Below are 27,567 nucleotides of genomic sequence, written 5' to 3'. Positions count from 1 at the left end.
GAACCTGGCACATCTCAATCTGTTTGCCAAGTCTAGATAAACTCAATTTTATTGTCCTTTATATGGGAGTTTTTTGTCCTCTTCATTATGAAAGTTTTTGTTCCTATCAATTTGTGGGTTTCTTCGATTTTGTCACGACAATTATTTGAAAAATTAGTGTTATAAATGTTCCTTCTATGGTGTCTCATAGAGTGTCGGATTTAGAAGATTAGGCTAACGCAATGAAGGTTTAAGCGTCACTTCTAAAAGTGTTGCCTAATGTATAAGGTAACATTTCTAAGACATTTTACAATATCATCATTCATTTATTTCTCTAATGCAGAAGCCAAATTGGCTGACATGGCATCACAATTACCTAGAGCAATCCTACGTGGCAGTTTGGCAGCAATCCTACGAAAAACATTTAACGTAAAATAAAATAAAAAGAGCAAAATTCTGTAAACGTATGATGATGATTTGATTGATTGCAAAGTCAACGCAATAAGTAACTAATTCCTAATTCCTAAATTAGTGGAGTGGAATATGACTAACAGAATGAATAAAAATAAGCAAGGAAATAAATAAATAAATATTACCTAATTTAGTTGAGTGGAATAAGGAATGAAATTAGTCAACATCATTCAACCACGTAGGTTTCTATTGGATATATATTATCTTTTTCCATTTGCTTTGACCTATGTCAATCTTTTTCCCCAAAATATAGCTAATTAGTTCTCAAAATATCACTATAAATTCACGTTCAACACAGTCATCTCCATCCATCTCTATCATTCATAATTTACAAAAAAAAAACAAGAAAAAAATTTAAGAACTCCGATATGGCCATCAACTGCACACTCGTCGCCCTACGCCATTTGAAAGCAGATATGATCACCGCTGAAATTTCCGTGCGTGTTGTGCACATATGGGAAAGAAAAAGCTTCTACAACAAAGAAGAAACTTTAGCGTTAGAGATGCTATTATTAATTGCAGAGGTATTACATGTTTTAGCAGTAATTGTCAATTTCAAATTATGCTGTAAAATTCTTTAATTACTATAATTTACAGGACAATCTAATTCAAGCAACTATTCGCAAGTGCATCATTTTCAAATTTAAGGATAGGATCAGCGAGGGACATCTATACAAACTGTCAAGATTCACCGTGGAGGCAAATAAAGGCGCTGAAATGGCAACTTCTGAAGAATTACGCATCTACTTTGCATATCCTACAGTTGTTAGAGAGGTGCACAATCTACCTATCCCAAGATATGGATTCAGGTTTGTGGACTTTGGTGATATTCTATCTGAACGATATCTGATGAACATTTTATAGGTACGTCCATGAAACTCATACTTAATCAAAAAATCAATCACTAATTGAAAATATTTATTATATAATTTTGTAACATCTATTGGACATATTCACCCAGATGTCATTGGTAAGTTTTCTGGAGTCGGAGAAGTCAAACCAACAAAGAATGGAAATAGTTGGATGACAATATACATTGAGAATATTCGGTAACAATACCACTACTTTTAAAATTCAACGTTATATCCCATAGCTATTCATTTACAACAATCATTTTAATAACCTACTAATTAATAAACATATACCCAGGAAGGAGAAATTAGCATGCTCAATATGGAACGACTATGTTGGTTTAGTTCAGGCTTTTGCTGATGCATGTAAATCGTCCACTGAACCTGCTATCACTGTCATCCGCTGTGTTCAACGGTGTAAATGGGAAGGTATACAACTATTTGAGTATGCAAAATTTAATTGTATTAATCATTTACCTGACGGCATATGAAATTCGATGAACTATCTAGGTGAACCTAGGGTGACAACTCGAGACACGCCACCCGTTTTTACTTCAACCACGCAATCCCAGAGGTGGAAGCGTTCCTCGGAGAGTAAGCTTATACAACTACTATTGTTAAAATTCTTAGGACTTTGATAATTTCAGTCAAATGATACTAATGTTATATTCTAATGCAACAAAGACTATATGCCGGTCAAGAACCAAGTAACTCCAATGTTATATCCTATATTTCGAGTGAGTCGGAAGATATGCTCTCAGGAGATAACTTGAGTACAATTACGGAGATTAAGAAATGTCAAAAGGTAATATTGTACTTTTTTTTTGTTTCATCCTGAACTATGGACTACCAGCTTTACAATATTTTTGAATATATTGTGAATATTACTGAAAATGTATGTTGTCATGCAAATACAGGTTGGGAGATATGTGACACTTGCAACTATATATGATGTTGATTTGACTGTCAAGTGGTACTATGATAGTTGCAAGCATTGTACAAGTAAAGTTGTGAAGAATGATTCAGGTAGGTGGGTTTGCAAGAAAGAAAAATGCATTGGCAGTACGGAAGGATCTGAAATTAGCATACCAAGGTATTAGACAGACTCCTAAATGAATTGTTTTAAAGCGCATTTTTCAGAATAGCATATCTCACTACTCTCCTTTTGCATTCATGTATCAGGTAAAGTTTCGTGTCATTGGTGCAGATAATGAAGTCTCCGAATTTGTCATCTTTGAGACTCAAATCACAAGCTTCATCAACGTCTCCGCAACAGAGATGCTTGCTGCCCTTGAAGAGGTAATCCTTATGTGGTAAATGATTACAGAAGTTATAATCAGTTATTAAACATTGACACGAATATAGGTTAAATATCTACGACTAATTTTTTATCACCCTGCAGAATGGACGAAAGGATGATATGCCAGATTTCGACATTTTCATTGACAAGCAATTTATCTTCAAAGTGGAAATTCACCCAAAGTACAACTTGGAGCAGAAATCAAAATCATATACAGTACTTAGTATGAGTGATGATCAGGATATGGTGGACCGATGGAATGCCAAGTACTTGGCCTTGAAGGTGTGCCAAAATCTAACTCCTTTATGAATATACATCATTGAAAATTCTGGGACATGGTCTCATATTACATTATTTTAACATTAATGCAGGAATCTGAAGTTGGCAGTGTGTACCATGATGTGAAACCCAACGGGTATGTTGCATTGGCTGAAAATAAGGTATATTTTATTTCAACCCTTTGATATTCGAATACGGTAATTTCATACTCAGTGTTAAATTCAATGTGTGAAAAACTTAATAACATTAATTTCAAATGCAGGCATGTGTATCCGAAACTGAGGCCAGTGATAGTTTGATCACTTCACCCTTAAAGCGATCATTGTCAAAAATGTTAGATGCGACCAATGATGACGATTGTGAGGTTTGTATCATAGGGGATGGATTCTCAGCCACCAAAAAATTGCTAGCAGTCAAGATGGAAAAGGAATGATCGTGGTGACAATTGTGACCATAATCATCATATTAGACTTCGGTTTTTAGAACCCCAAATAATTAGGCCAAGGGTACTACGCCTCAATGATATTATGCTATTTTAGACTACGGTTTTTAGAACCCAAAATAATCAGGCTAAGGGTATTAGACCCCAATCATGTAATGCTATTTTAGACTACGGTTTTTAGAACCCAAAATAATTAGGCTAAGGGTATTAAACCCGAATCATAGAATATTATGCTATTGCAATTAATGTATGCGAATAAATCATGAACGTGTGTTCAAAATTCGTTTACTTTTGATTTTAATGATATATTACCATTTATCATATGTGTTTGTGGTTATTGCACTCAATATGAAAAATCGACAAGCTGAGCCATGGCAAACGTCATAAAACTATTAGCTACCCTCACTGGGAATGACAACAACAAACTAAACATAAAATTAGCCAAAAATTTACCTAGAACTTAACCTAACTGACTAAGAACTAAGAACTATATACAATATAGCACAATCAAGTCTTGAGAGACACATTCCAAGAAACAGTACATGATAAACATTCTAGGAGTATGCACATGACTCGAAAATTACTTTAAAAATTTGGAGTCTTAGAAATAGGAACTAACTAATCTGACTAAAAAATAAGGACTATCCTTACTGACCGGATTCTTAGAGACTCCAAATATTTGCAGTTATCACAATAAAAAAAATTCAAAAGTATTTGTGGCTGATAAAAATTTCAGTTAATTTTTTTTTACGCCATTTTGATACACATTTTCTCCTCTTATATGTTATTTCAATCTTTGCAGTTATCACAATAAAAAAAAATTCATACTTGGCACAAAATGAAAATTTAAATGAAGGTACTCTTAGTATGTTAGACTCTGAACCCTATATTCTATCAGATTTTGACTGAACCACCTAGAAGATCTCATGCCACAAAAAGAGGAAATCCTTCTCAGAATCAGTTAAAACAACACTCTTGCTATTAAAAAAAAACTTTCACCTAGCAGACTCATCGGAGGATTCAAATAAGAGCATGGCTCCAGATACTCCAAACACTAATTCAAAGAAGAGGAAAGCAACAATAAAAGATTGAAATAAAGGTAATACAATTTACTCCACTTTGAAAAAACGTGATTATTCCTTATGCTATATTAAAAAAAATGGTTCAGTAATTTAAGAGAATGAATTGTACTGGACATAATCAGTGCAGAAAGATTTACCCCAGAGTTCATCCGCCAACATGGTCAATCCACTCAGTGATGTAACGAATCTGGTGAACAATAGACAATCATGTCATTCCATAGAAGGTATATACTTATGAATCCGTTTAATTTATAATAATCTGTATTTTATAAGCACATAAATTTACATAACTATGAAATTCATATTGTAGCCAATCCTCAAAACAAAAGCACAAATGTTACACATCCACAACACAAGGATAACAAGGGTATGCATGTAGTACAGTTCATTTTATAATTTTGCACACTATTGTCGATACTTCAAGTATACGTGCTGAACAGTACTACTCAAAGTACAGAGAATAGTGTTCAAGAAAAGAGGAAATTCAATACTCAAAGCGCTCTAACTAATGTTCGTGGAAAGGGAAAAGCCATTGTGAATAAAAGACACACAGGTAATTTAGGCAATTATTTATCAATGAAATTCACGTATAACCATTCATTTAAGAGACTACATCAAAATGTACCTATTTGCAGAAAACATACAACACATAGCTTCTCCATTTAACAACAGTATCACCCCGACGACTTCCGTGCCTAATGCAAAGGACAAGTCGTCGGCATTGAGTAATAGTGGTACGTCATTCCAATCCATTCATTATGTAAAATCATAGATAAATAGTATAATGTATCACTGTGATCATTCATAATCTTAATTACTTATTTGATGCAGGAGCTATTCAAAATCAATATTTCCAAAATTGTCAAATATGCTCAAAAATAGCAAGACAAAAGCGGAAGTTCATTACATCCCACAGAAAAACAGGCAATAAAGAGACATTTGCATGGCTTAGTGGCCATGATACATGTCCATTTCACCAAAATGTCTTTCACACGGGCACACCACCATTCAATATGCTTATTGGTAATTTCATGAAATTGTGTAAAGCCACTCATAAGTCTGTTTTGTTACTTTTCAAATACATCATGTCTGTTTCCTAATTAACTTTCTTATACAAAATTCTAGCACCACATCGAACATATACAAGCAATGCCAGACAAAATAGAAAATTGATCTTAACTGCAAAGAGGATGAGGAACAATCAAGACATATCGACGTGCATATATACTCCTACCACACCGCTGAATTGTGGTACCACAGGTACTAGATCACCTGTTCATAAAGTAAAGCACTGTGTTAGTGTAAAAAAATGTAAAAAAAAACATGTTAAAGTATTATTATTAATAAAAATGCAGGTATTATTAATACAAATGCAGGCAATGCAGTTGATTTCAATAATGGAATTCGATGTGAGTCGAGTGTCTATACGAGCTCAAATCATACTCCTCTTACTCCTCCAACTGGTATCAACACTAGTTCTCACAACTATATTTCCTATATTTTAAACAGTATCAAAACTACTTCTCATCATTTTTTCCTCTACTAACTATGCTAAGCATCATCAAGTCAGAATGGTATGTAAAATAATATATGTAAAACGTGTAACTTATCTTTTCTTTTAGCCATAGAAAATGCATTTGGTTATCTCCCTTATGCTATTGCAGTATCGACTCCAATGACCTCATTCATAAACGTCAAGCAACCTGCTTAGTATAGTAGAGAAGTAATGGAGGAATTGACTAGGAATATTTGTTCCACATATGAAGGTGAGTGTATATATATATATATATAGACACACACACACACACACACACACACACACACACACACACACACACACACACACACACACGTTTCATTATCCCACCTCTTTTCTATTATCTACCTATTTTGCCTTTGGTTATATATACTTCGTTGTTGTAGCATCTCGTCCGGTGACCACATTCGTATACATGAAGCAACCTACTTACCAGAATACAAACATACCTCAAAGCCTCACCACAAATATGTGTTCCCCATATATAGGAGCATCATCAAGTCGAAGTGGTGAGTAAGATATATTTGAAATTATGTTTATCTTATTTCTTTTACTTAACCACCTACTTTAGTTTCAGTAATGGCCATTTCGTTCTCGCAGAATCGAGAACTATGCACACAGCCAATACCAGGAAACAACCTGCTTGCCAGAGTAATGAAGACATGCTTCAATATTTGACAAGGAATATGGTGAACAGATGTGAGGCATCATCAAGTCGAAATGATGATGATATTGGTGAGATTGAGCAAGGTAATTTTAAATGAGTCATTTATATAGCTATGGAAAATAAAGTTTATCGTCAATGTTTATAAGCCTAATAAAAATATTCAATCATTACTAACATAACGTTGTAACCTAACTTAATGTCAGCTCCAGAAACACTCGAAGGTTACTGGGATATTGGGGATAAGGATTACAGCTGCAAACACTGTTATGCAGAAATGTGGTACGCAGAAAGTGTACGAAAGAATAGAACGCCAAAAAATCCAACCTTCTCTCTGTGTTGCATGGATGGAACCATAGAACTCCCTATGTTGAAACATCCTCCTGAATTATTAAGAGATCTTTTGAGTCAAAGCCATCCGCAAAGCAAGCACTTTATTGACAACATCAGAGCATATAATTCGATGTTTTCATTTACCTCAATGGGAGGAAAAATCGACAGTACAGTCAATCGAGGTCGAGGACCTTACACTTTCAAAATGGGTGGTCAGAATTTTCATTTAATAGGGTCTTTGTTACCACCAGATTCAGCTCCCCCAAAATTCTGCCAACTATACATTTATGATACAGATGAAGAAATCCAGCATAGGAAAAATGCTGTCAGGTAAGACAGAAGCTAAAAAACATTTCAAGTAGAACCCCCAATTTTATGTTCTAACAGACTGACTGATATATTTATGTGATATGCAGCCCGACAAATCCTGAGCAATTTAATGATCAGCTCATAACTCGGTTGCGAGAGATGATTGATCGCTACAATCCCCTAGCTAAAATGTTCAGAATGGTCAGGGATAGATTGAGTTCAGGAATAGAAGGAGAAGTTAAGATGAGGTTAATCAGCAGGCGAGAAACTGATGGAAGAACGTACAATCTACCAACAGCTTCCGAGGTTGTAGCTCTTATTGTTGGGGACATTGATGAAACATTATAGAAGAGGGACATAATTATTGAGACGCGTAGTGGCCGATAACAATGAATATCTGAGTTGCATCCTTCCTACCTATCATTGCAGTATACCCTCCTATTTTCATTCGGCGAAGACGGTTACAGACTCGGCATCAAGCATAGTGAAGAGTCAATTTCTAAGTCAAGCAAAGGTTCAAACCCACGAAATCAGCTAACTCTTCGAGATTTTTTTGCTTTTCGTATACAGGATCGACCGTTGGACAAATAATCTTCAACGTTATTATCATCGGGTAAAGCATCCCAACAATTCTTGGTAGACGGCTATATGATGGTGGAATCACAACGGCTTTCCTTTATCCGTTACAACCAGCCAAAACTTCGATCAGAGAGTTTTAAAATTCTAGCTGATTCCGTAGCGAGGGGAGAGACCGAACCATCTTCATTTGGGAGCCGTATCATTGTACCACCATCATTTTTAGGAGGTCGCAGTTACTTGAAAGCAAACTATCAGGATACCATGGTTATTTGCAAATGGTGTGGTTATCCCGATCTGTTCATCACATTCACGTGTAATCCAAAGTGGCCAGAAATAACCAGGTTCCTTAAAAAGAGGGGACTAAGGTCTGAGGACAAACCTGATATACTCGATCGAGTTTTCAAGATAAAGCTACAAGAGCTCATGAAAAACTTAAAAAAACGTCATATTTTTGGGCGCACAAGAGGAGATTATTTCTTTACCTTTGTAATGTAATTAGGCTTTTATAATCAAACGAATTTAACACCAACAACTGAACCAATCCACGATTTTATATATTTCTATTTTCACAGTGGTATACACAATTGAATTCCAGAAACGTGGCCTACCTCATGCTCATATATTGCTCTTCTTGCACCGAGATGATAAGTTCCCCGAAGTTGTTGATCTGGATAAATTGATATGCGCAGAGATACCAGATCCGGCTACAGATCTTGTTCTGTATGAGGCAGTTAAGGAATACATGATACACGGTCCGTGTGGGGATGGTTATCCACAATCTCCGTGTATGGTTGATTCCAATTGCTCTAGACATTTTCCAAAAAAATTTAACGACCGAACAATTGTCGACTCTGAAGGATACCCTCGGTATAGGAGGAGGAAGAATGGACGAGAAGTTGAAAAGGGTGGCAAACTTCTTGACAATAGCTTTGTAGTCCCATACAATACCACATTGTTGCTTAAATATCGCGCACACATTAATGTGGAGTGGTGCAATCAGGCAAGATCTATCAAATACTTATTCAAGTATATTAATAAGAGCTATGATCGAGTCACAGTTCAGTCAACTCATGGAAGTCGTAATAATCAGAATCCAGATCAGATAGACGAGATCCAGAGGTATTATGATTGCAGATATATTTCACCATGCGAAGCTGTTTGGAGAATTTTTTCGTTCGACATTCATTATAGGACACCACCCGTTGAGAGGCTAGATTTTCACCTACCAAATGAGCAGAGGGTTGTTTTTAATGATGAAGACCACATCAACACGGTCCTTTAAAGAGACAATATTAATAAGACAATGTTCTTAAAGTGGATAGAATATAACAAACACCATCCTGAAGCAAGAGAATTGACATATGCTGAGTTTCCGATGAAGTATGTGTGGAAAAGGGATGAAAAGAGATGGTCCGAAAGAGAACGGGGACTCTCCCTTGGAAGGATGCACCATATGTCCCCTGGTGGCGGTGAACTGTATTATATGAGAATACTATTGAATTTTATCAAGGGTCCTACATCATACGAGGACATACAGACGTTTAATAAGGAAGTTTTTCCAACGCTTAAAGAAGCGTGCTACGCTCGAGGATTGCTTGGTGATGACAAAGAATATATTGATGCTATTATAGAAGAGAGTGATTGGGGATCAGATGTATACCTAAGACACCTCTTTGCCACCTTATTAATGACCGGCAACTTAGCTAAGCCTGAGTTAGTATGGGAGAAGACCTGGCGTCATTTGACCGATGATATTCTCTATAGGAGACGTTTAACACTACGGAATGAAGGTATTTTAAAACCATACTCAAATTTTATATAATGATCCATCCTTATAAGATTTATGAAATAGTTTGATTACATTTTTAAGGGTTCGTGTACAACTGTGCAGATCTACAACTTAGCGAGAGGGAGCTGCAACAGTACGCTTTGGCAGAAATTGAAGCATTGCTCAAAAGCAATGGTAGCACCCTTCGTAGGTTTAAAAATATGCCATCCCTTGATGATTCATTCACAGCAGGAGACATAAACCAATTGATATTAGGTGAGTTGTCTTATGACAAAGATGCACTGAAGAAGGAGCATGTTAAACTTATCACATCTATGACAGATGAGCAAAGGGCTGTGTATGATGAAATCATGGATACAGTCAAGGCTTAACGAGGAGGGGTCTTCTTTGTCTATGGATACGGCGGTACAGGGAAAACTTTCATATGGAAGACTTTATGCGCCGCCGTAAGAAGCGAAGGAGAGATTGTACTTCCTGTCGCTTCAAGTGGAATTGCAGCAATCCTACTTCCAAATGGATCGACAGCTCATTCAAGATTTGGTATACCAATCAATGTGTAACACCCCCATATTCCGAGGAGTCTTAGCTAGGCCTTCCTTAGTATATAATGGCGTTACTATCTCGGTTGTCCGAGGTAAGTAATCATCAAAAGTCGATAAAAGAACAATTATAGTTATATTACAAACGTTACAACCAACTTAACAAAATAAAGGTACAACTCATTGGTTATACTTTATTACTATCAAATCTCGTGAAGATTCATCCCTGCCAGGACTCCAGCTATCAACGACATCAACACCTACTAAGACAGACTGCTCACCATAAGGGATCACGGCAGACACATAAAACAACAAGACAACCACACAAGGTCAGTACTGAGATACGACGTGACAAAACCAACAACATCTATCAACATGACACAGCACAATCAGTCACACACACAAGCACACCCACTCCAATCAATCTTCGTTACCGACTGTCCACTGGACCAGCCCTGCCAGTGGGGGACCGCAGCCGTACCCACCAAATCCCCGCTCATCATATCGAGCGATAACCCTGTCCCATTAATGTGCACATCCCCTCCCATGGCGGGTTCCACGGAGGGCGAAACTAGGGCGTGAAGCCACTCCCGCAAGTGACTTCACTCAGCCGAGGGCGCACCTCGAGAACCAGAGACAATCAATCACAGATAGCTGCAATACAACAACAACCAACAAACTGTATACACCAACCGATTACCACATATACGCTGCCACACAAACACAACTACAACACAACAATCATGACACAACAACCGACGCTCTAGACCAACCACAGAAACTGAGTAGGCGAACCTACCTTTAAGAAACTGCAACCACTCCATGCCAACATACGAAATATCCAGCAATCAAGCAACACCTATATTCACAACACAATCATCTATCACTACCAAGCAAACCCTAACTGCAAAGACAAGGATACGGATGATGATGGCGACATACCTACAAGAAGAAACCTGGCAAAAGACCGCTACCCAACTCAATCTATGCTCTCCTAAAGCACAAGAACCTTCAAAGGCTACCATGGAGGTTATATGGTAAAGGGAAGGGAAATAGGCGACCTAAGGATCTGAAGGAATGAGGCGGAAATGATTTGCGAATTTAACAAAACGCGATTATAAACCCTCGCTGAAAACCCGTTACTCGATCGAGTGGTCCACATACTCGATCGAGTGTCCCCTACTCGATCGAGTATCCAAGCTACTCGATCGAGTAGCCTCTACTCTATCGAGTACCACACAACTCACAACCCAAGGTAACTTTGGTACGCACTTCTAAGGACTATTACCGCTCCCAAGGTCAGTCAATGATGGTCAAAGGGTCTCTAAAAGGGCGGGTATTACAGTCTTCCCCCCTTAAAAAGAACTTCATCCCCGAAGTTCAACTCACCCAACCAAGGCACACAAAACGGAAACGAAACAACATCACTATCTCCTCTTTTTTTTGCATAGGTTACTACTCCCCGGAAATACCCTCCCCCATGTCATCATCATCAACTGTCTAACACTCCATATAGACCAACTCCTACAAAATATTACTTGAAATACCCAACACACTACGAGGTTACACTTTCACTTAACAACAACCAACAACGCGAAACATGTCACTTTAGCACCACTAATATACTCAACAATATAATTCTATTCCAACACACTACCTCATGACTATCTTTTTATGACCGCCTTTTAAGTATACTATTCAACTTTACTTTAACATACAAGTTACTTCCACTAACAAGTGCAAACAATTATACTTCCATACCAGAGATGTGACTAAATTCGTAAGAAACGTTATAAACAAACAACAAGTGCAAACAATTATACTTCCATACCAGAGATGTGACTAATGTCGTAAGAAACGTTATAAACAAACAACAACATAATTTCAAAATCGGCCTTTTATTTTGCGACATTAATCTTCCCCTCTAAAAAGGAACATCGTCCCCGAAGTTCACCATCAAATTACTACATATGTTACTTACTACCTACATCTTGACATATATCCAAACCATATTATTCATTATTGACATTACTCGTACAACCAGTAAACCATAAAGATATATGCAACCATATTCGAATAACTAGCCACCGTCAAGAAGGCATGTGTATAACATTTTCATCTGTATATATGGAAGGATGCACTCCCGGTGAAATATAACTAGTAGACAATACGGATGTAAAATGAATGCAATAAAAACAATTACAACTTCACGATTCGTTACAAATACGCCTCTAAAAACCAAGCACGACCTCCAACATATGATATTAACGGTTCAAACTTGCTACTAATCATCAATAACCATGTTAAACATCAAAATATGTAACTATATAATCATCAAACAATTTTAATTCGTGAAAAGTTCATGTAACAGTGCTACTCGATCGAGTATGTAGTGGTACTCGATCGAGTGCCCGCTACTCGATCGAGTGTCTTGGCTACTCGATCGAGTAGCCCTGAGATCAGAATACCTCATTTCTGTCACACCTGCAGCTACTCGACCGAGTATGGGGTACTCTGTCGAGTACCAACAGGTCAAAATCTTGGAAAATACCTGTCATAACCCACATATATGTATATATAAATGTCACATAACGTGAGTCAAGATGACTTCCCGACTCCTAAAATCCTGCAATAAAGTCAAACTAGCAAATCCGGCCTTATGGCCATCCATACAAATCCCAAAATAAAAGTTCTAACTAACAACGACTACCATAATCTAACACCATCAACCATAAACAAGGATAAAGAATAGGAGTATCACTCCTCCTGCTGCTGCTCCTCCATCAGCTCATCTCCACCACCATCTCCTCCCGAGGTGCCCGCTCTCGATGACCCAATACCCGCATCAACCCCCGCTCCAGCTCCAGGACTCACATACCATGAGGTCAAGCCACCATAAGCAAAGGACTGAGGTGTCCCCCAAGCTGACTGATCTACCCCGTAAGAGTGGAAAACCCCACTATAGTCCTCAACTCCGCTCCACCACACCGGATGCGGTCCCTTGGTGCCAATCCCCTGAGCATACGCCATCTCATGCATGTTCCGGAGTGTCAAGGTGGATGACACTCTCTCTGCCAAGTAGCTCGAACGCGTCTCCGGGGTGTCGAGGTAGGGGTAACAAGGAAAAGGGTGCTGCTGCGGTGGTGCTGCCGGCCGTGGTATAGTCTCAGCGGTCCTCTCCCTCACTCGACGGGGTCCTCTTCCCAACCTGGGCCTCTCCTCCACTGCCGCCGCGTTCTCCCCCTTCTTCGGCTCGGGCATCACCTGGAGGATTGTGTCATCAATGAGGTACGTCCTCAACTGTCGAGGCCCATCATCATCCTCCTCCTCCTCATCGGAGTCCACAACTACTACCACCGGGTCTAAGGGCTCTGTCGGTGGGAGATGCTCAGGAGCCGGAATCTTCATCCAGCTCATGCCCCACACCCTCCAAGCTAGGCTGCCATCAGCTAAAGTTCTCAACCATTTCAGGCCGAGGTAGTAGTCTCGGTCCATAATAGGCACCGGTGTAGCCAGAGGAACATACTCAGAAGAAGCCTCAAAGGAGGCGAGATTTTCAGCTAGCCGAGTGGCGATAGAACCACAACTCAAGTACCGGGTAGTGGAAGTAGCCATCAAGGCAAGGCTAGCACAGACCATGACAGGAGCATTAAAGACCACCCTCTCGGTCCGCTCCGGGTTGAGGTAAGACATCAGAAGCAACATCTCATGATTGTTCAGTTTACTAATATCCGGTCTATCATAAAGGAGGTTCAAAATAGAACGAAGAAAGATCCTCAAGGTAACATGTTGAACATCATTAATCAACATGTTGCTTGAGGTGGAGCCGGCTTTCCGTAAAGACAAGGCATTAGGCGGCAGACACCGCACTCAGAAGGGATCTCACTGATGGAATCCTTGGGAGACTTGGCCAACCCAAGGTGAGACGCAAAAAGGTCCATGGTCAACAGGAAACTGGTGTTCATCAACCGAAACTCAACAGTTTGTGCAGCTGGCTCGTAATTAAACGAGCTCATAAACTCCAAGGTAAGAAAAGGGTAATAATGCTTCCTCAGCCGATACAACCCCGTGAATCCCAAAGTCTCAAAGATGTGATGGACATCCGTCTCAATTCCCAAGTCAGTAAGAAGTGTGGTATCCACACAACGGGTTGGCCTCATTTTGCGTTTTTGCAACGCCACGAATCGCTCTCTCTGTTTAAAGTCTACAAACACCACCGAAGGGTACTCCGGTACCGCGGGTACTATGGGTCCACTACCTTCCCCAAGCTCGGGCTGTGAAGCCTTCCCCCTCTTACTCTGACGGGTCCTTATGTTTAGTCTCGGATCATAGTTTTGAAAGATACAATTTAAACAAACTTGCATAGGCATGTAAAGCACATAATTCACACAATTGAACTTTGAATACTCAGCTAGGTACACACTTTCACCAACAAATTCCCAATTTGATATGTATAAGTTCAGTTTATGGCATTCAGACGATCTCTATGACTGTGAAAAGTTTAACCTAATAGACATAATTTACTCAACCAATTAAGCTATCATGGCTTGGCTCACATGCTACTTCATATACATACTTGATAACATGTGAAATGTTCATATATGTTCATAGAAAGACAACTTAAAACATGTCATCATCGACCTTCAACTTTAGAAGCAAACAATTCAATTAGACTAGTCAGACGGTCTCTACAGCTGTAACAAATTGACTTATTCATCAAGAATTAACATCACCATTACTATACTAAAGTTCATCTCTTGTATATACATTCATATCCAACACTAAATCCCAAATATAGAAAACGAATTTCAATTTGGGGCACTTTTAAGACGGAGTTTTAAGGCAAGTTTTAAGATGAAAATCACCAAAATCCAACTTCTAACATGGTATGTGTAACATATAGTACTCAATTTCATCATCCAACATGTAGAAAACAACAAAAAATCAATTTTGATTTTGCAAACCCTAGAAAATTCGTCGCCAATTTTGCAGTTTATAATATATTTTTACAGCAATTAGTCACCAACATTCATGAAAGGGAAGCATGTGAATCATATTACAACAACTACAAGCAATTTATGTTCATATAAATCGAAAATTTCAGATTACACCGTCATTCTAACAAATTCAAAGTAATAAAAACATGTAAATAGGGAAGAAAATCATACCTTGATTAGATGGAAAGTAAAAGAACGAAATTAAACAAAGAAAACAACCCAAATCAATCACCACAACCACAAGAAGAGGAGAGTTTTGAGAGAGATTTAAGGCTTAGGGTTCAAATAGAAGAAGAAAGAATGAGAGGCATAAGAAGAATTAAGGGTTTTAAGAAACCCGTAAGAGGTTCTGTACTGTAGCCCACTCGATCGAGTGCCTAGGGTACTCGATCAAGTGCCCTCTACTCGATCGAGTAGGTGCTATTTCGTCGAGTAACTGCATAAAATTTCTACATCCCAACGTCATAGCTTCCTAACTAGATCGAGTGAGGTCTACTCGGTCTAGTAAGCACTCGCACTCGGTCAAGTAAAGTTGAGTACTCGGTCAGAAATACGAAATAAATTGAAGATTCCTGCAAAAACAATATCGCTTGTCGATTCCAAACTATGTTCGAAATTCGTCACTAGTTATCATACTTGCTCATGTATTAACATTACTACTCAAGCATATCATACCGTCTCATCAGATAAGATTCATGTCATATTACGCTACAAAAAATTTACCCAACTCGGTTTACCTGCCACCGAGTCATTCATATGCATAATCACGTCATCATACCATATCTAAACTCGTCTTACCACATTGTTATCGGCTTATTCTCATGTTAATGCAAAACATATATTTAACGATAATTATTCTCATGTTATCCAAGTACATTCTACATAAACAAATTAAAGCTTAGCATGTTCCAGTTCCAATATAAACAATTTATTCCACACAATTAAGCACCACGCAAGCGGAAAGTTTCAATCATCGAGCATTGTATACACGCATCACTAATTACTAATTCTCGTACTATATCTCAACACTTCCTTAACTATCATCATTATAGCTACGGTAGAAATTATAAACTCATATAGGTTCGCTATTACTAACAACTTAAAGTAAACACCAACACGTCCACCTTTCATATTACAGCATACACTCCTGCACTTTTACGCATTTCTATTGAATAAAACTCTTTTTACGTTTCTCATAATCATCGTATAAGCTCACTAATTCTACCAAAAGTTCACCACACACAATCCAAACGCAACTACCATGCCCATATCTACTTTAGCAAAGACTCAGCCACAAATAGTTCCGACGCAATCAACACACACATTACATACATACACACGGACTCCACATTCCCATACCCTGTGACTGGCTTAAGTACAACGAGGCCAAGATTTTGAAATGAGGGCGCCTACTCACCCAAAATCTAGCATCAGTTGGGGCTCTCATCATACATTCACCAGGTTCATTTTATTAGACTCACTACGTTCATTATTTTTATTGGTTACAGGTTCCAAAATCGTCGCTCTGATACCACTTTGTAGCACCCTCATATTCCGAGGAGCCTTAACTAGGCCTTCCTTAGTATATAAGGGCGTTACCATCTCGGTTGCCCGAGGTAAGTAATCATCAAAAGTCGATAAAAGAACAATTATAGTTATATTACAAGCGTTACAACCAACTTAATAAAATAAAGGTACAACTCATTGGCTATACTCTATTACTATCAAATCTCGTGAAGACTCATCCCTGCCCGGACTGTAATACTCCATATTTATAAGTCTTGGGGTACTCTATCAAGTAGCCCTTACTCTGTCTAGTAAGGGTAAGTTGCGAAATAAAATAGTTTCTGACCTGTTGGGTACTCGATCGAGTAAGGGGGTACTCGATCGAGTACCTTTGGTACTCGATCAAGTGTCCGGTTTTACGGGGAGTTTTCTCGGGTTTTGTTAATTATGCGATTAAGGTATTTAAGTTCCGTCGTCTTTATTCTAAACCACTTTTACAAAACCTAAATTCCTGTTTAAGAGAGAAAGCAACAAGTTCATCTTCCTAATCGCATTCTTAGCAATTCCCGGAGTTCAGATGGTCAATTCTTGTCGTTGTTTATATCGTTGGGTTCCTTGCGTCGAGGGTAAGATCTATGTACCCTTTTTATTGTTTTTCCTTTGATTTGGTTAAACCCTAATTTAGAGATTGGGGGTTTTCATGTGTAGTATGTGATTGGTAGCCTCTATGTGTTGTATGATAGGAGGAGGGTTCATAGAAGAGGCTTTTTGACTCAGCAGTAGAGACCGTCTGATTGTGTGCATACCAGGTAGGATTTCCTACTCAGTATTAGTCCCATAATGGGATATTGGTTGATGTATTGTATTTGGTTGTTTGATATGATAATTGTACTGTGATTGTGGTTGTGATCGTTGTTGATGGTTCGCGAGGCGTGGCCTCGGCTGAGTGGGGTCACTTGCGGGAGTGGCTTCACGCCCTAGTTTCGCCTTCTGTGGAACCCGCCACAGAAGGGATGTGCACATTAATGGACAGGGTTATCGCTCACTATGTGGAGCGGGGATTTGGTGGGTACGGTGCAGTGCGTCCCCTCATCGGCGGGTCGGTCCAAAGGACAATCAGATTGAGATGATGGGAATTGGTTGGTTGTGTGTGTGTGTGTGATTAAGTCATCTGTTTATCTTATTGTCGTTATACATATTGATTGTGTGATTAGTCTCGACCCCGATGTTGTTTTGTAAACTGCGGTGATCCATTCGGGATGGTGAGCGGATATTGAGCGGTATTGAGATGAGTCTTTGGGATAGGCGGGATGCCACGACATGATGATAGGAGTCTTCCATTGTAGCCTTTAGTTTATTTACGTTTCGATTAGAACATCGATTTGGAATCATGTATCGTACTTTTGGTTTGGTTTTGAGGATTGTAACTATTCGTTAAACTATTTATATTAAACGTTGTTTCTTCATTGCTGTTTGATTATCATTACCTCGGGTAACCGAGATGGTAATGTCTTCATACCTGAGTGGTCCTGGTAAGGCACTTGGAGTATGGGGGTGTTACAAATGGTATCAGAGCGACGATCCTGAAACCTGTAACCAATGAACCTAATGAACATAGGGAGTCAATTAAAATGAACCCGGGGTAAAAGTTGTAGGAGCTAGTGCAAAGGCTTGGGAGACGTCCTAAAGTCGCAGGGGTCGCCCTACAACTTTGAACCGGTCACATGGGGGAAGTGTTTGTCGAGTCGTATGTGTGTTTGGTTAACTTGTGTAAGAATGTGGTGAAATGTGTTAATTGTTGGGTGTTGAAGTAGAAAGTTGAGCATGTGAAAGAAAATGGTGATATGTGGGAATTTGTTGATGAGATGATAACATGTTGGATGATTTACAATGTGGCATTTAATAACATGATGAAATAATCTCGTAGACGGTAGAAAAGATGCGTAGCATGTGTATTATGATATAATGTGATTTATAAGTTTAGCATGTTAGCATATGACGTAACATGCGGGTAGCTTTTATGTATTAGCGTGACTCGATCGAGTGGGACTGACTCGATCAGGTGGTTTTTTGACGATTTTGAGTCCAGAATCGCGTTTTTGGGTACTCGATCGAGTAACTAGGGGTACTCGATCGAGTAGGGGGTCACTCGATCGAGTAGCCTAGATACTCGATCGAGTAGGTAAGAGATCAGAAGGTCTGTTAAGGGTCTGATGTTTGGGTACTCGATCGAGTATGTTGGGCACTCGATCGAGTAGCCCGTTACTCGATCGAGTGGGTTTGGGAACTCGATCGAGTAGGTTCTGGGGGCCGTGTCTTCGTGTTTTGAAGTTTAGTACGTATGTTCATATCTACCCTTTCTTATATATGTATAGTTTCAAGATGCCGCCCAAGAGAACTGCTTTGTATGCGAGAGCTGAGCTTATGACCGTGAATGACATCGTTAAGATGTTAGAGCACCAGGATGCTCTTACTGAGACCCTAAAGAAAGTGAATGAGGACAAGAATAAGGATAAGGAGAAGGAGGTTGATCATTCAAAAATCAGCCTCTATATTGCGAGGTTTAACCCGAAAGAATACAAGGGAGTTGGGGAGCCTAATCTTCTTGATAGTTGGCTGAGAGAGATGGAGAACATATTAGATCTGGTTCACTGTCCTGATGAGATGAGGGTAGAACAGGCTGCGTTCTATCTGAGGGAGGCAGCAGGCAAGTGGTGGGATTCAGTGAAGGTGAGTGCTAAGGGGATGTATACAAACCAGGGCTTACCTACTATACCATGGGAGGAGTTTCGTAGGGCTGTGAGGAGGGAGTTTGTACCGGAACATGTGAGGAGTAAGATGAGAGAAGAGTTTGATGGTTTTAAGATGATCTTTGAGATGTCCTGTGGCGAGTACTACAGTGTTCAATGAGAAGTCTAGGTATCTTTGAGGATATGGGTTTGAGTGAGGAGAATCTGGCGTTGAGGTTTGAGAGGGGGTTGACCCCTAAGATTATGGATAAGTTACCCGTGGGAATCCTTACGGATGTTAAGGAAGCTTATGAGAGGGCGGGGAGAGCTGAGAGGTTGGTGGAGATGGCTCAGGAGAGGTTAGGTGGTGAGAAGAGGAAGTCTGAGAGTGAGGGTGGTGGCCAATCGAACCACAAGAAAGGCAACCACAATCAGTCTAAGGGATTTTCTTCTGGGTCTGGGTTCAGTGCTGGGGCTTCCTTTGGGCGTGGCCGTGGAAGTGTGAGTAATAGTTGGGGAGTGACTGCTATAGTCAGTGGTGGTGTAGGCCACAAGAGACATGAGTGCACAAGTGCACCGGATCTTTCCGGAGACTGCGAGCTTCATGAGCAAATGACCTACCGGATCGTGGCCAAATCGGGAAGTCGAGTTACCGGGGGAGGCAACCGCAACGGCGGTAATTCTTATCGAAACCACCAAACAACAACAACAATCAAGGGTCGGGTGCTAAGCCGACCACCTCACCGATCTTGTCCGGGAGGTGGGCGGGAAGACCATGGCAAGTTATTCATGATGGAGAAGAAAGTAGCTGAGGAAGATGCGCACGTTATCACTGGTACATTCCTTGTTAATGGTATTCCTACGTTTGTTTTGTTTGATTCGGGGGCTTCTCAGTCGTTTGTGTCTTCGAGTCATGTCAAACAGTTGGGTTTGAGAGTATATGAGTCTGTCAGTGAGCAAGTTTTCATACCTTCGGGTGAGTCTGTATCGTGTGGGAGATTGTTCAGAGATGTATCTTTGATAGTTGGGCAAGTTGATTTCCCTGTAGACTTGCTAGAGTTTCCTTTTAACGGTTTTGAGATGATAGTTGGGATGGATTGGTTAGGAAAGTATAAAGCTAAGATAGACTGTCATCAAAAGAAAGTGTCTTTAAGAGGTCCTAAGGGTGTTAGTGTGTCTTATCGTGGGTTTCTAGTCAAACCCAAAGTTAAGTTGATTGCAAATATTACCTTGAAGTCTTATCCGAGGAAGGGATGTCCTTTGATCTTGTGCCATGTGAGAGATGACCGGATAGAGAGTCCGACGTTTGATGAGATACCAAAGTGGTGGGAGAGTTTGCGGATGTTTTTCCGTAGGAGATTCCGGGGTTGCCACCGAAGAGGGAGATAGACTTCACTGTTGAGTTGAAGCCAGGGACGGGGCCGATCTCTAAGGCACCGTACCGTATGGGTCCTAAAGAGATGGAGGAGCTTAGGAAGCAGTTGGATGATTTGATAGAGAAGGGGTACATTAGACCAAGTGTATCGCCTTGGGAGCACCGATTCTTTTCGTGAAGAAGAAAAATGGGAGTTTGAGGTTGTGCATAGATTACGGGGAGAGCCGAACCGTGTGACGATAAAGAACAAGTATCCTTTGCCAAGGATAGATGACCTGTTTGATCAGTTGAGCGGTGCAACAGTCTTTTCTAAGATTGATTTGAGGTCGGGGTACCATCAGGTGAAGATTAGAGAGGTGGACATACCAAAGACAGCTTTCACGTCGAGGTATGGCCATTATGAGTATGTGGTGATGCCGTTTGGGTTGTCTAATGCGCCGGCAGTGTTTATGGATTTGATGAACAGAATCTTCAGACAGTTTTTGGACCAGTTTGTAGTGGTATTCATCTATGACATCTTAGTCTACTCTAAGACTAAGGAGGAGCATGAGGAGCATTTGAGAATCGTGTTGCAGACTTTGAGGGATCATGAGTTGTATGCTAAGCTGTCCAAGTGTGAGTTTTGGTTAGAGAAAGTTGCTTTTCTGGGGCATGTGATCTCTAAAGATGGGGTAGCTGTGGATCCGGCGAAGATTGAGGCAGTGACAAAGTGGGAAGCACCAAAGAATGTTGCTGAGGTTAGGAGTTTCTTGGGTTTAGCTGGATACTACAGACGGTTCATGAAAGATTTCTCCAAGATAGCTAGACCGATGACAACGTTGATGAGGAAAGAGAACAGGTTTCGTTGGGATGAGAGTTGTGAGACGGCGTTCCAAACATTAAAGGAGCGTTTGACCACGCTCCTGTCTTAGCATTGCTGAAGGAGCGAGCACTTTGAGGTTTATACGATGCCTCGAAGAATGGGTCGGGATGTGTGTTGATGGAGAATGGCAAAGTGATTGCCTATGCTTCTAGGCAATTGAAGCCTTATGAGGAGAAGTACCCTACTCATGATCTGGAGTTGGGTGCAGTGGTGTTTGCTCTCAAGATTTGGAGACATTACCTTTATGGAGCAATCTTTAAGGTATTTTCTGATCACAAGAGTCTCAAGTACATCTTCACGCAGAAGGAGTTGAACATGAGACAGAGGAGGTGGATGGAGCTGATTGGCGATTATGACATGGAAATCATCTACCATGAAGGGAAAGCCAATGTTGTAGCTGATGCTTTGAGTAGGAAGAGTGTACATTCCTGTGTACGCCTCTATCTTTGATGAGGCTGAGGGATGAGGTAGCGAGTTTTGGGATACATATGATGCGAAAGGAGATGCCATGGGTGATATGACAAGACATCCGGAGTTTTATGATGATATTCGGGGTAAGCGTGCTTTGGATCCTAAGATAGTGGAGTGGAGAGTGAGTAGAGAAATGGACAAAGTGTCCCGGTTTTCTATTCATACAGATGGTAGTTTGAGGTTTGATGGTAGGTGGTGTGTTCCTAATGACGAGGAGTTGAAAAAGACTATCATGACAGAGGCACATTGCACACCATATTCAGTTCATCCAGGTGGAGACAAGCTATACAAGGATTTGAAGAAAACGTTTTGGTGGCCTGGGATGAAGAAAGAGACAACTGAGTTTGTGTCCCGTTGTTTGACATGCCAGAGAGTTAAAGGGGAACAGCGACGACCTTAAGGTAAGATTCAGTCTTTAGAGGTGCCTGAGTGGAAGTGGGAATCCATTTCCATGGATTTCATTGTGGGTTTGCCAAAGAGTCAACAAGATAACAACATGATTTGGGTGATAGTGGATCGTCTGACCAAGTCAGCTCACTTTGTTCCAATGAAAGATACATGGACTAAGGCACAATTGGCTATGGCCTATCGAAAGAACGTGCTTAAGTTACATGGAGTCCCTAAGGACATAGTGTCTGACAGAGATGCGAGGTTTATATCGAGGTTTTGGAAGGAGTTGCAGGAATCGTTGGGAACAACTTTGAAGATGAGTACAGCATTTCATCCTGCGACAGACGGGCAGACTGAGAGAACAATCAAGACTCTTGAGGATATGTTGCGAGCTTGTGTGATGGATTTTGGTGGTAGCTGGGAGCAGAGGTTGGACTTGATAGAGTTTTCTTACAACAACAGCTATCACACTAGCATTGGTATGGCACCGTTTGAGGCTTTGTATGGGAGGAGATGTAGGAGTCCAATCTGTTGGGACGATAGTCTTTGAGGCATGGTTTTAGGACCGAGATGGTGCATGAGATGGTGGAGCAGTTAAGATGATCGAGAACGGATGAGAGCAAAACAGATCGACAAAAGAGTTATGCAGATCTACATCGTCGGGACATAGAGTTTCAAGTTGGGGACAAGGTTCTTTTGAAAGTGTATCCTATGCGTGGAGTTATGAGATTTGGGAAGAAAGGCAAGCTAAGTCAGAAGTTTATAGGGCCTTATGAGATCTTAGAGCGAGTTGGGGAAGTTGCTTATCGCCTGGCTTTACCAGCTGCACTAGAGAGAGTGCATAATGTGTTTCATGTATAGCAGCCGCGGAAGTATGTGAGTGACCCGTCACATGTGTTAGAGGCAGAGAGCTTAGAGCTAGATGAGTCCTTATCATATCTTGAGGTGCCTAAGCAGATTCTAGACCGAAAGGTTAGAAAGACTAGGGGTGGTGAGACAGTTTTGCTTAAGATCCTTTGGTCTAACCACGAGACCGAGGAAGCTACATGGGAGCCAGAGGAAGCTATGAAGGAGCGTTACCCTTTCCTCTCTGATCAGGTATGTATGGTTACGGGGACGTAACCTTGTTTCTTTTAGGGGGGTAGGAGATGATCGCGAGCAGTTTTTAAGAGTTTTATACCCCTTTTATATGTTGTGTCGGTATGTTTGTCGGGATGAGTTGGGTTAGTATCATGTTTTATGTTGAATTTTGTTTTGGTGGCTGAGTCGGGAAGGTTATGGGAGTACCTTTGTTTAGTAGTGGTTTGAACTTCGGGGACGAAGTTCCTTTTAAGGAGGGAAGACTGTAATACTCCGTATTTATAAGTCTTGGGGTACTCTATCGAGTAGCCCTTACTCTGTCGAGTAAGGGTAAGTTGCGAAATAAAATAGTTTCTGACCTGTTGGGTACTCGATCGAGTAGCTGGGGCACTCGATCGAGTAAGGGGGTACTCGATCGAGTACCTTGGGTACTCGATTGAGTGTCCGGTTTTACGGGGAGTTTTCTCGGGTTTTGTTAATTATGCGATTAAGGTATTTAAGTTCCGTCGTCTTTATTCTAAACCACTTTTACAAAACCTAAATTCCTGTTTAAGAGAGAAAACAACAAGTTCATCTTCCTAATCGCATTCTTAGCAATTCCCGGAGTTCAGACGGTCAATTCTTGTCGTTGTTTATATCGTTGGGTTCCTTGCGTCGAGGGTAAGATCTATGTACCCTTTTTATTGTTTTTCCTTTGATTTGGTTAAACCCTAATTTAGAGATTGGGGGTTTTTATGTGTAGTATGTGATTGGTAGCCTCTATGTGTTGTATGATAGGAGGAGGGTTCATAGAAGAAGCTTTTGACTCAAAGAAGAGAGACCGTCGATTGTGTGCATACCAGGTAGGATTTCCTACTCAGTATTAGTCCCATAATGGGATATTGGTTGATGTATTGTATTTAGTTGTTTGATATAATAATTGTACTGTGATTGTGGTTGTGATAGTTGTTGATGGTTCGCGAGGCGTGACCTCGGCTGAGTGGGGTCACTTGCGGGAGTGGCTTCACGCCCTAGTTTCGCCTTCTGTGGAACCCGCCACAGAAGGGATGTGCACATTAATGGACAGGGTTATCGCTCACTATGTGGAGCGGGGATTTGGTGGGTACGGCTGCGGTCCCCCATCGGCGGTGGTCCAGGTGGACAGTCAGTATTGAGATGATGGGAATTGGTTGGTTGTGTGTGTGTGTGTGTGACAGTTAAGCTGTCTGTTTATCTTATTGTCGTTATACATATTGATTGTGTGATTAGTACTGACCCCGGTGTTGTTTTGTAAACCTGCGGTGATCCATTCGGGGATGGTGAGCGAGATATTGAGCGGTATTGAGATGAGTCTGGGATAGCTGGATGCCACGACATGATGATAGGAGTCTTCATTTGTAGCCTTTAGTTTATTTACGTTTCGATTAGAACAGTCGATTTGGAATCATGTATCGTACTTTTGGTTTGGTTTTGAGGATTGTAACTATTCGTTAAACTATTTATATTAAACGTTGTTTCTTCATTGTTGTTTGATTATCATTGCCTCGGGTAACCGAGATGGTAATGTCTTCATACCTGAGTGGTCCTGGTAAGGCACTTGGAGTATGGGGGTGTTACACGGACTCCAGCTATCAACAACATCAACACCTGCTAAGACAGACTGCTCACCATAAGGGATCACGACAGACACATAAAACAACAAGACAACCACACAAGGTCAGTACTGAGATACAACGTGACAAAACCAACAACATCTATCAACGCGACACAGCACAATCAGTCACACACACAAGCATACCCACTCCAATAAATCTCCGTCACCGATCGTCCACCTTTGGACTGGACCACGCCCGTGGGGGACCGCAACCGTACCCACCAAATCCCCGCTCATCATACCGAGCGATAACCCTGTCCCATTAATGTGCACATCCCCTCCCGTGGCGGGTTCCACGGAGGGCAAAACTAGGGCGTGAAGCCACTCCCGCAAGTGACTCCACTCAGCCGAGGGCGCACCTCGAGAACCAGAGACAATCAATCACAGACAGCTGCAATACAACAACAACCAACAAACTGTATACACCAACCGATTACCGCATATACGCTGCCACACAAACACAACTACAACACAACAATCATGACACAACAACCGACGCTCTAGACCAACCACATAAACTGAGTAGGCGAACCTACCTTTAAGCAACTGCAACCACTCCATGCCAACATACGAAATATCCAGCAATCAAGCAACACCTATATTTACAACACAATCATCTATCACTACCAAGCAAACCCTAACTGCAAAGACAAGGATACGGATGATGATGGCGACATACCTACAAGAAGAAACCTGGCAAAAGACCGCTACCCTACTCAAGCTATGCTCTCCTAAAGCACAAGAACCTTTAAAGGCTTCCATGGAGGTTATATGGTAAAGGGAAGGGAAAGAGGCGACCTAAGGATCTGAAGGACTGAGGCGGAAATGATTTGCGAATTTAACAAAACGCGATTATAAACCCTCGCTGAAAACCCGTTACTCGATCGAGTGGCCCACATACTCGATCGAGTATCCAAGCTACTCGATCGAGTAGCCTCTACTCTATCGAGTACCACACAACTCACAACCCAAGGTAACTTTGGTACGCACTTCTAAGGACTATTACCGCTCCTAAGGTCAGTCAACGCTGGTCAAAGGGTCTCTAAAAGGGCGGGTATTACACAATGCGTCCGAGCACTCCACGTGTTCGCGCATAAAACCGGGTACTGATTTAACTGAATTATTGATAAGGACTAAGCTTATCATCTGGGATGAAGCACCCATGGTAAATAAAAATTGTTTTGAGGCTCTTGATAAGAGTTTGAAGGATGTTATGAGGTTCTCGGATAAAGGTGACCCGAATAAGCCCTTTGGTGGTAAAATTGTCGTCTTTGGCGGGGACTTTCGTCAGATTCTACCGGTGGTGCCGAAAGGGAGTAGGCAAGATATCGTGGGCGCTTCGATCATTTCTTCATACTTATTGTCAAATTTCAAGGTAACACTTTATTTAATACGAATTTTCTATTACCTACTAATATATATGGTTTTATACTCCATTTTTTATAAGCTATTTTTTTTAATATAAAGGTGTTAAAGCTAACAAGAAACATGCGTCTCCAAGCTGGAGGTTCTAATTCCAATGTAGATGAGATCAGGCAGTTCTCAGAATGGATATTAAAGGTGGGAGATGGGTTACTCGGCGGCCCTAATGATGGGGAGGTTGATATTGAGATGCCCGAGGACATTCTCATACCCCAAACAAGTTACCCTATTGCAGCGATTGTCAATAGCACATATCCATCACTGGAAGATAATTTAGGGAACCACGAGTACTTACAAGAACGGGCAATTCTTGCTCCCACGCATGAAATCGTTGAGACAGTCAATGATTATATATTGTCGAAGATTCCCGAGATTGAAAAAGAATACTTAAGCTCAGATGAAATAAGTAAAGAAGAGAGCAATATATACATGCAAGATTTGTACTCTACCGAGTTTCTCAACACTATAAAGTGCTCTGGTATCCCCAATCATAACCTAAAGTTGAAACTCGGTGCTATGGTAATGCTCCTTCGAAACATCGATCAAACCCGTGGTTTGTGCAATGGCACAAGGCTGGTGGTTACTAACCTAGGGGAACGCGTTATTGGGACCACAATCATAACCGGTAGCAAGGTGGGGGACAAAGTATATATACCTAGATTATATTTGTCTCCTTCAGATGAGACTAAGTTGCCCGTTAAGTTCGTAAGAAGACAATTTCCAGTGACCGTATGTTTTGCTATGACTATTAATAAGAGCGAGGGACAATCTCTCTCTCATGTTGGGCTTTACCTCCCTAGGCCGGTGTTTAGTCATGGACAATTATACGTTGCAATCTCTAGGGTAACAAGTAAAAAGGGATTGAAAGTGCTCATTTGTGACCAAGAAGGGGTCACATCTAATGTGACGACAAATGTAGTCTACAAGGAAATATTTGATAATTTGTAA

General features: G+C 40.7%; 1 protein-coding gene, 1 long non-coding RNA gene and 1 pseudogene across 2 annotated transcripts; all 3 read left to right on the top strand.

Annotated features, from left to right (window-relative positions):
* Positions 1 to 818: 818 nt before the first annotated feature.
* LOC141655126 (uncharacterized) lies at positions 819 to 1,314 on the top strand. Its single transcript, XM_074462220.1, has 2 exons — positions 819 to 974; positions 1,048 to 1,314. The coding sequence occupies exons 1-2, from the start codon at positions 819 to 821 to the stop codon at positions 1,312 to 1,314; spliced, it is 423 nt and encodes a 140-aa protein (XP_074318321.1).
* Positions 1,315 to 1,853: 539 nt separating this feature from the next.
* On the top strand, positions 1,854 to 2,366 carry LOC141656033 (uncharacterized). The gene is made up of 3 exons (XR_012548297.1): positions 1,854 to 1,895; positions 1,986 to 2,106; positions 2,219 to 2,366. It is a non-coding gene; the product is annotated as an uncharacterized LOC141656033 (long non-coding RNA).
* Positions 2,367 to 2,474: 108 nt separating this feature from the next.
* LOC141655125 (uncharacterized) lies at positions 2,475 to 27,567 on the top strand (annotated as a pseudogene).

Source organism: Silene latifolia, chromosome 5 (genome assembly GCF_048544455.1).
Source record: "Silene latifolia isolate original U9 population chromosome 5, ASM4854445v1, whole genome shotgun sequence".
Lineage (NCBI taxonomy): Eukaryota > Viridiplantae > Streptophyta > Magnoliopsida > Caryophyllales > Caryophyllaceae > Silene > Silene latifolia.
Note: the sequence above shows the minus strand (reverse complement) of the source record. Positions and strands in the feature narration are given on the sequence as shown.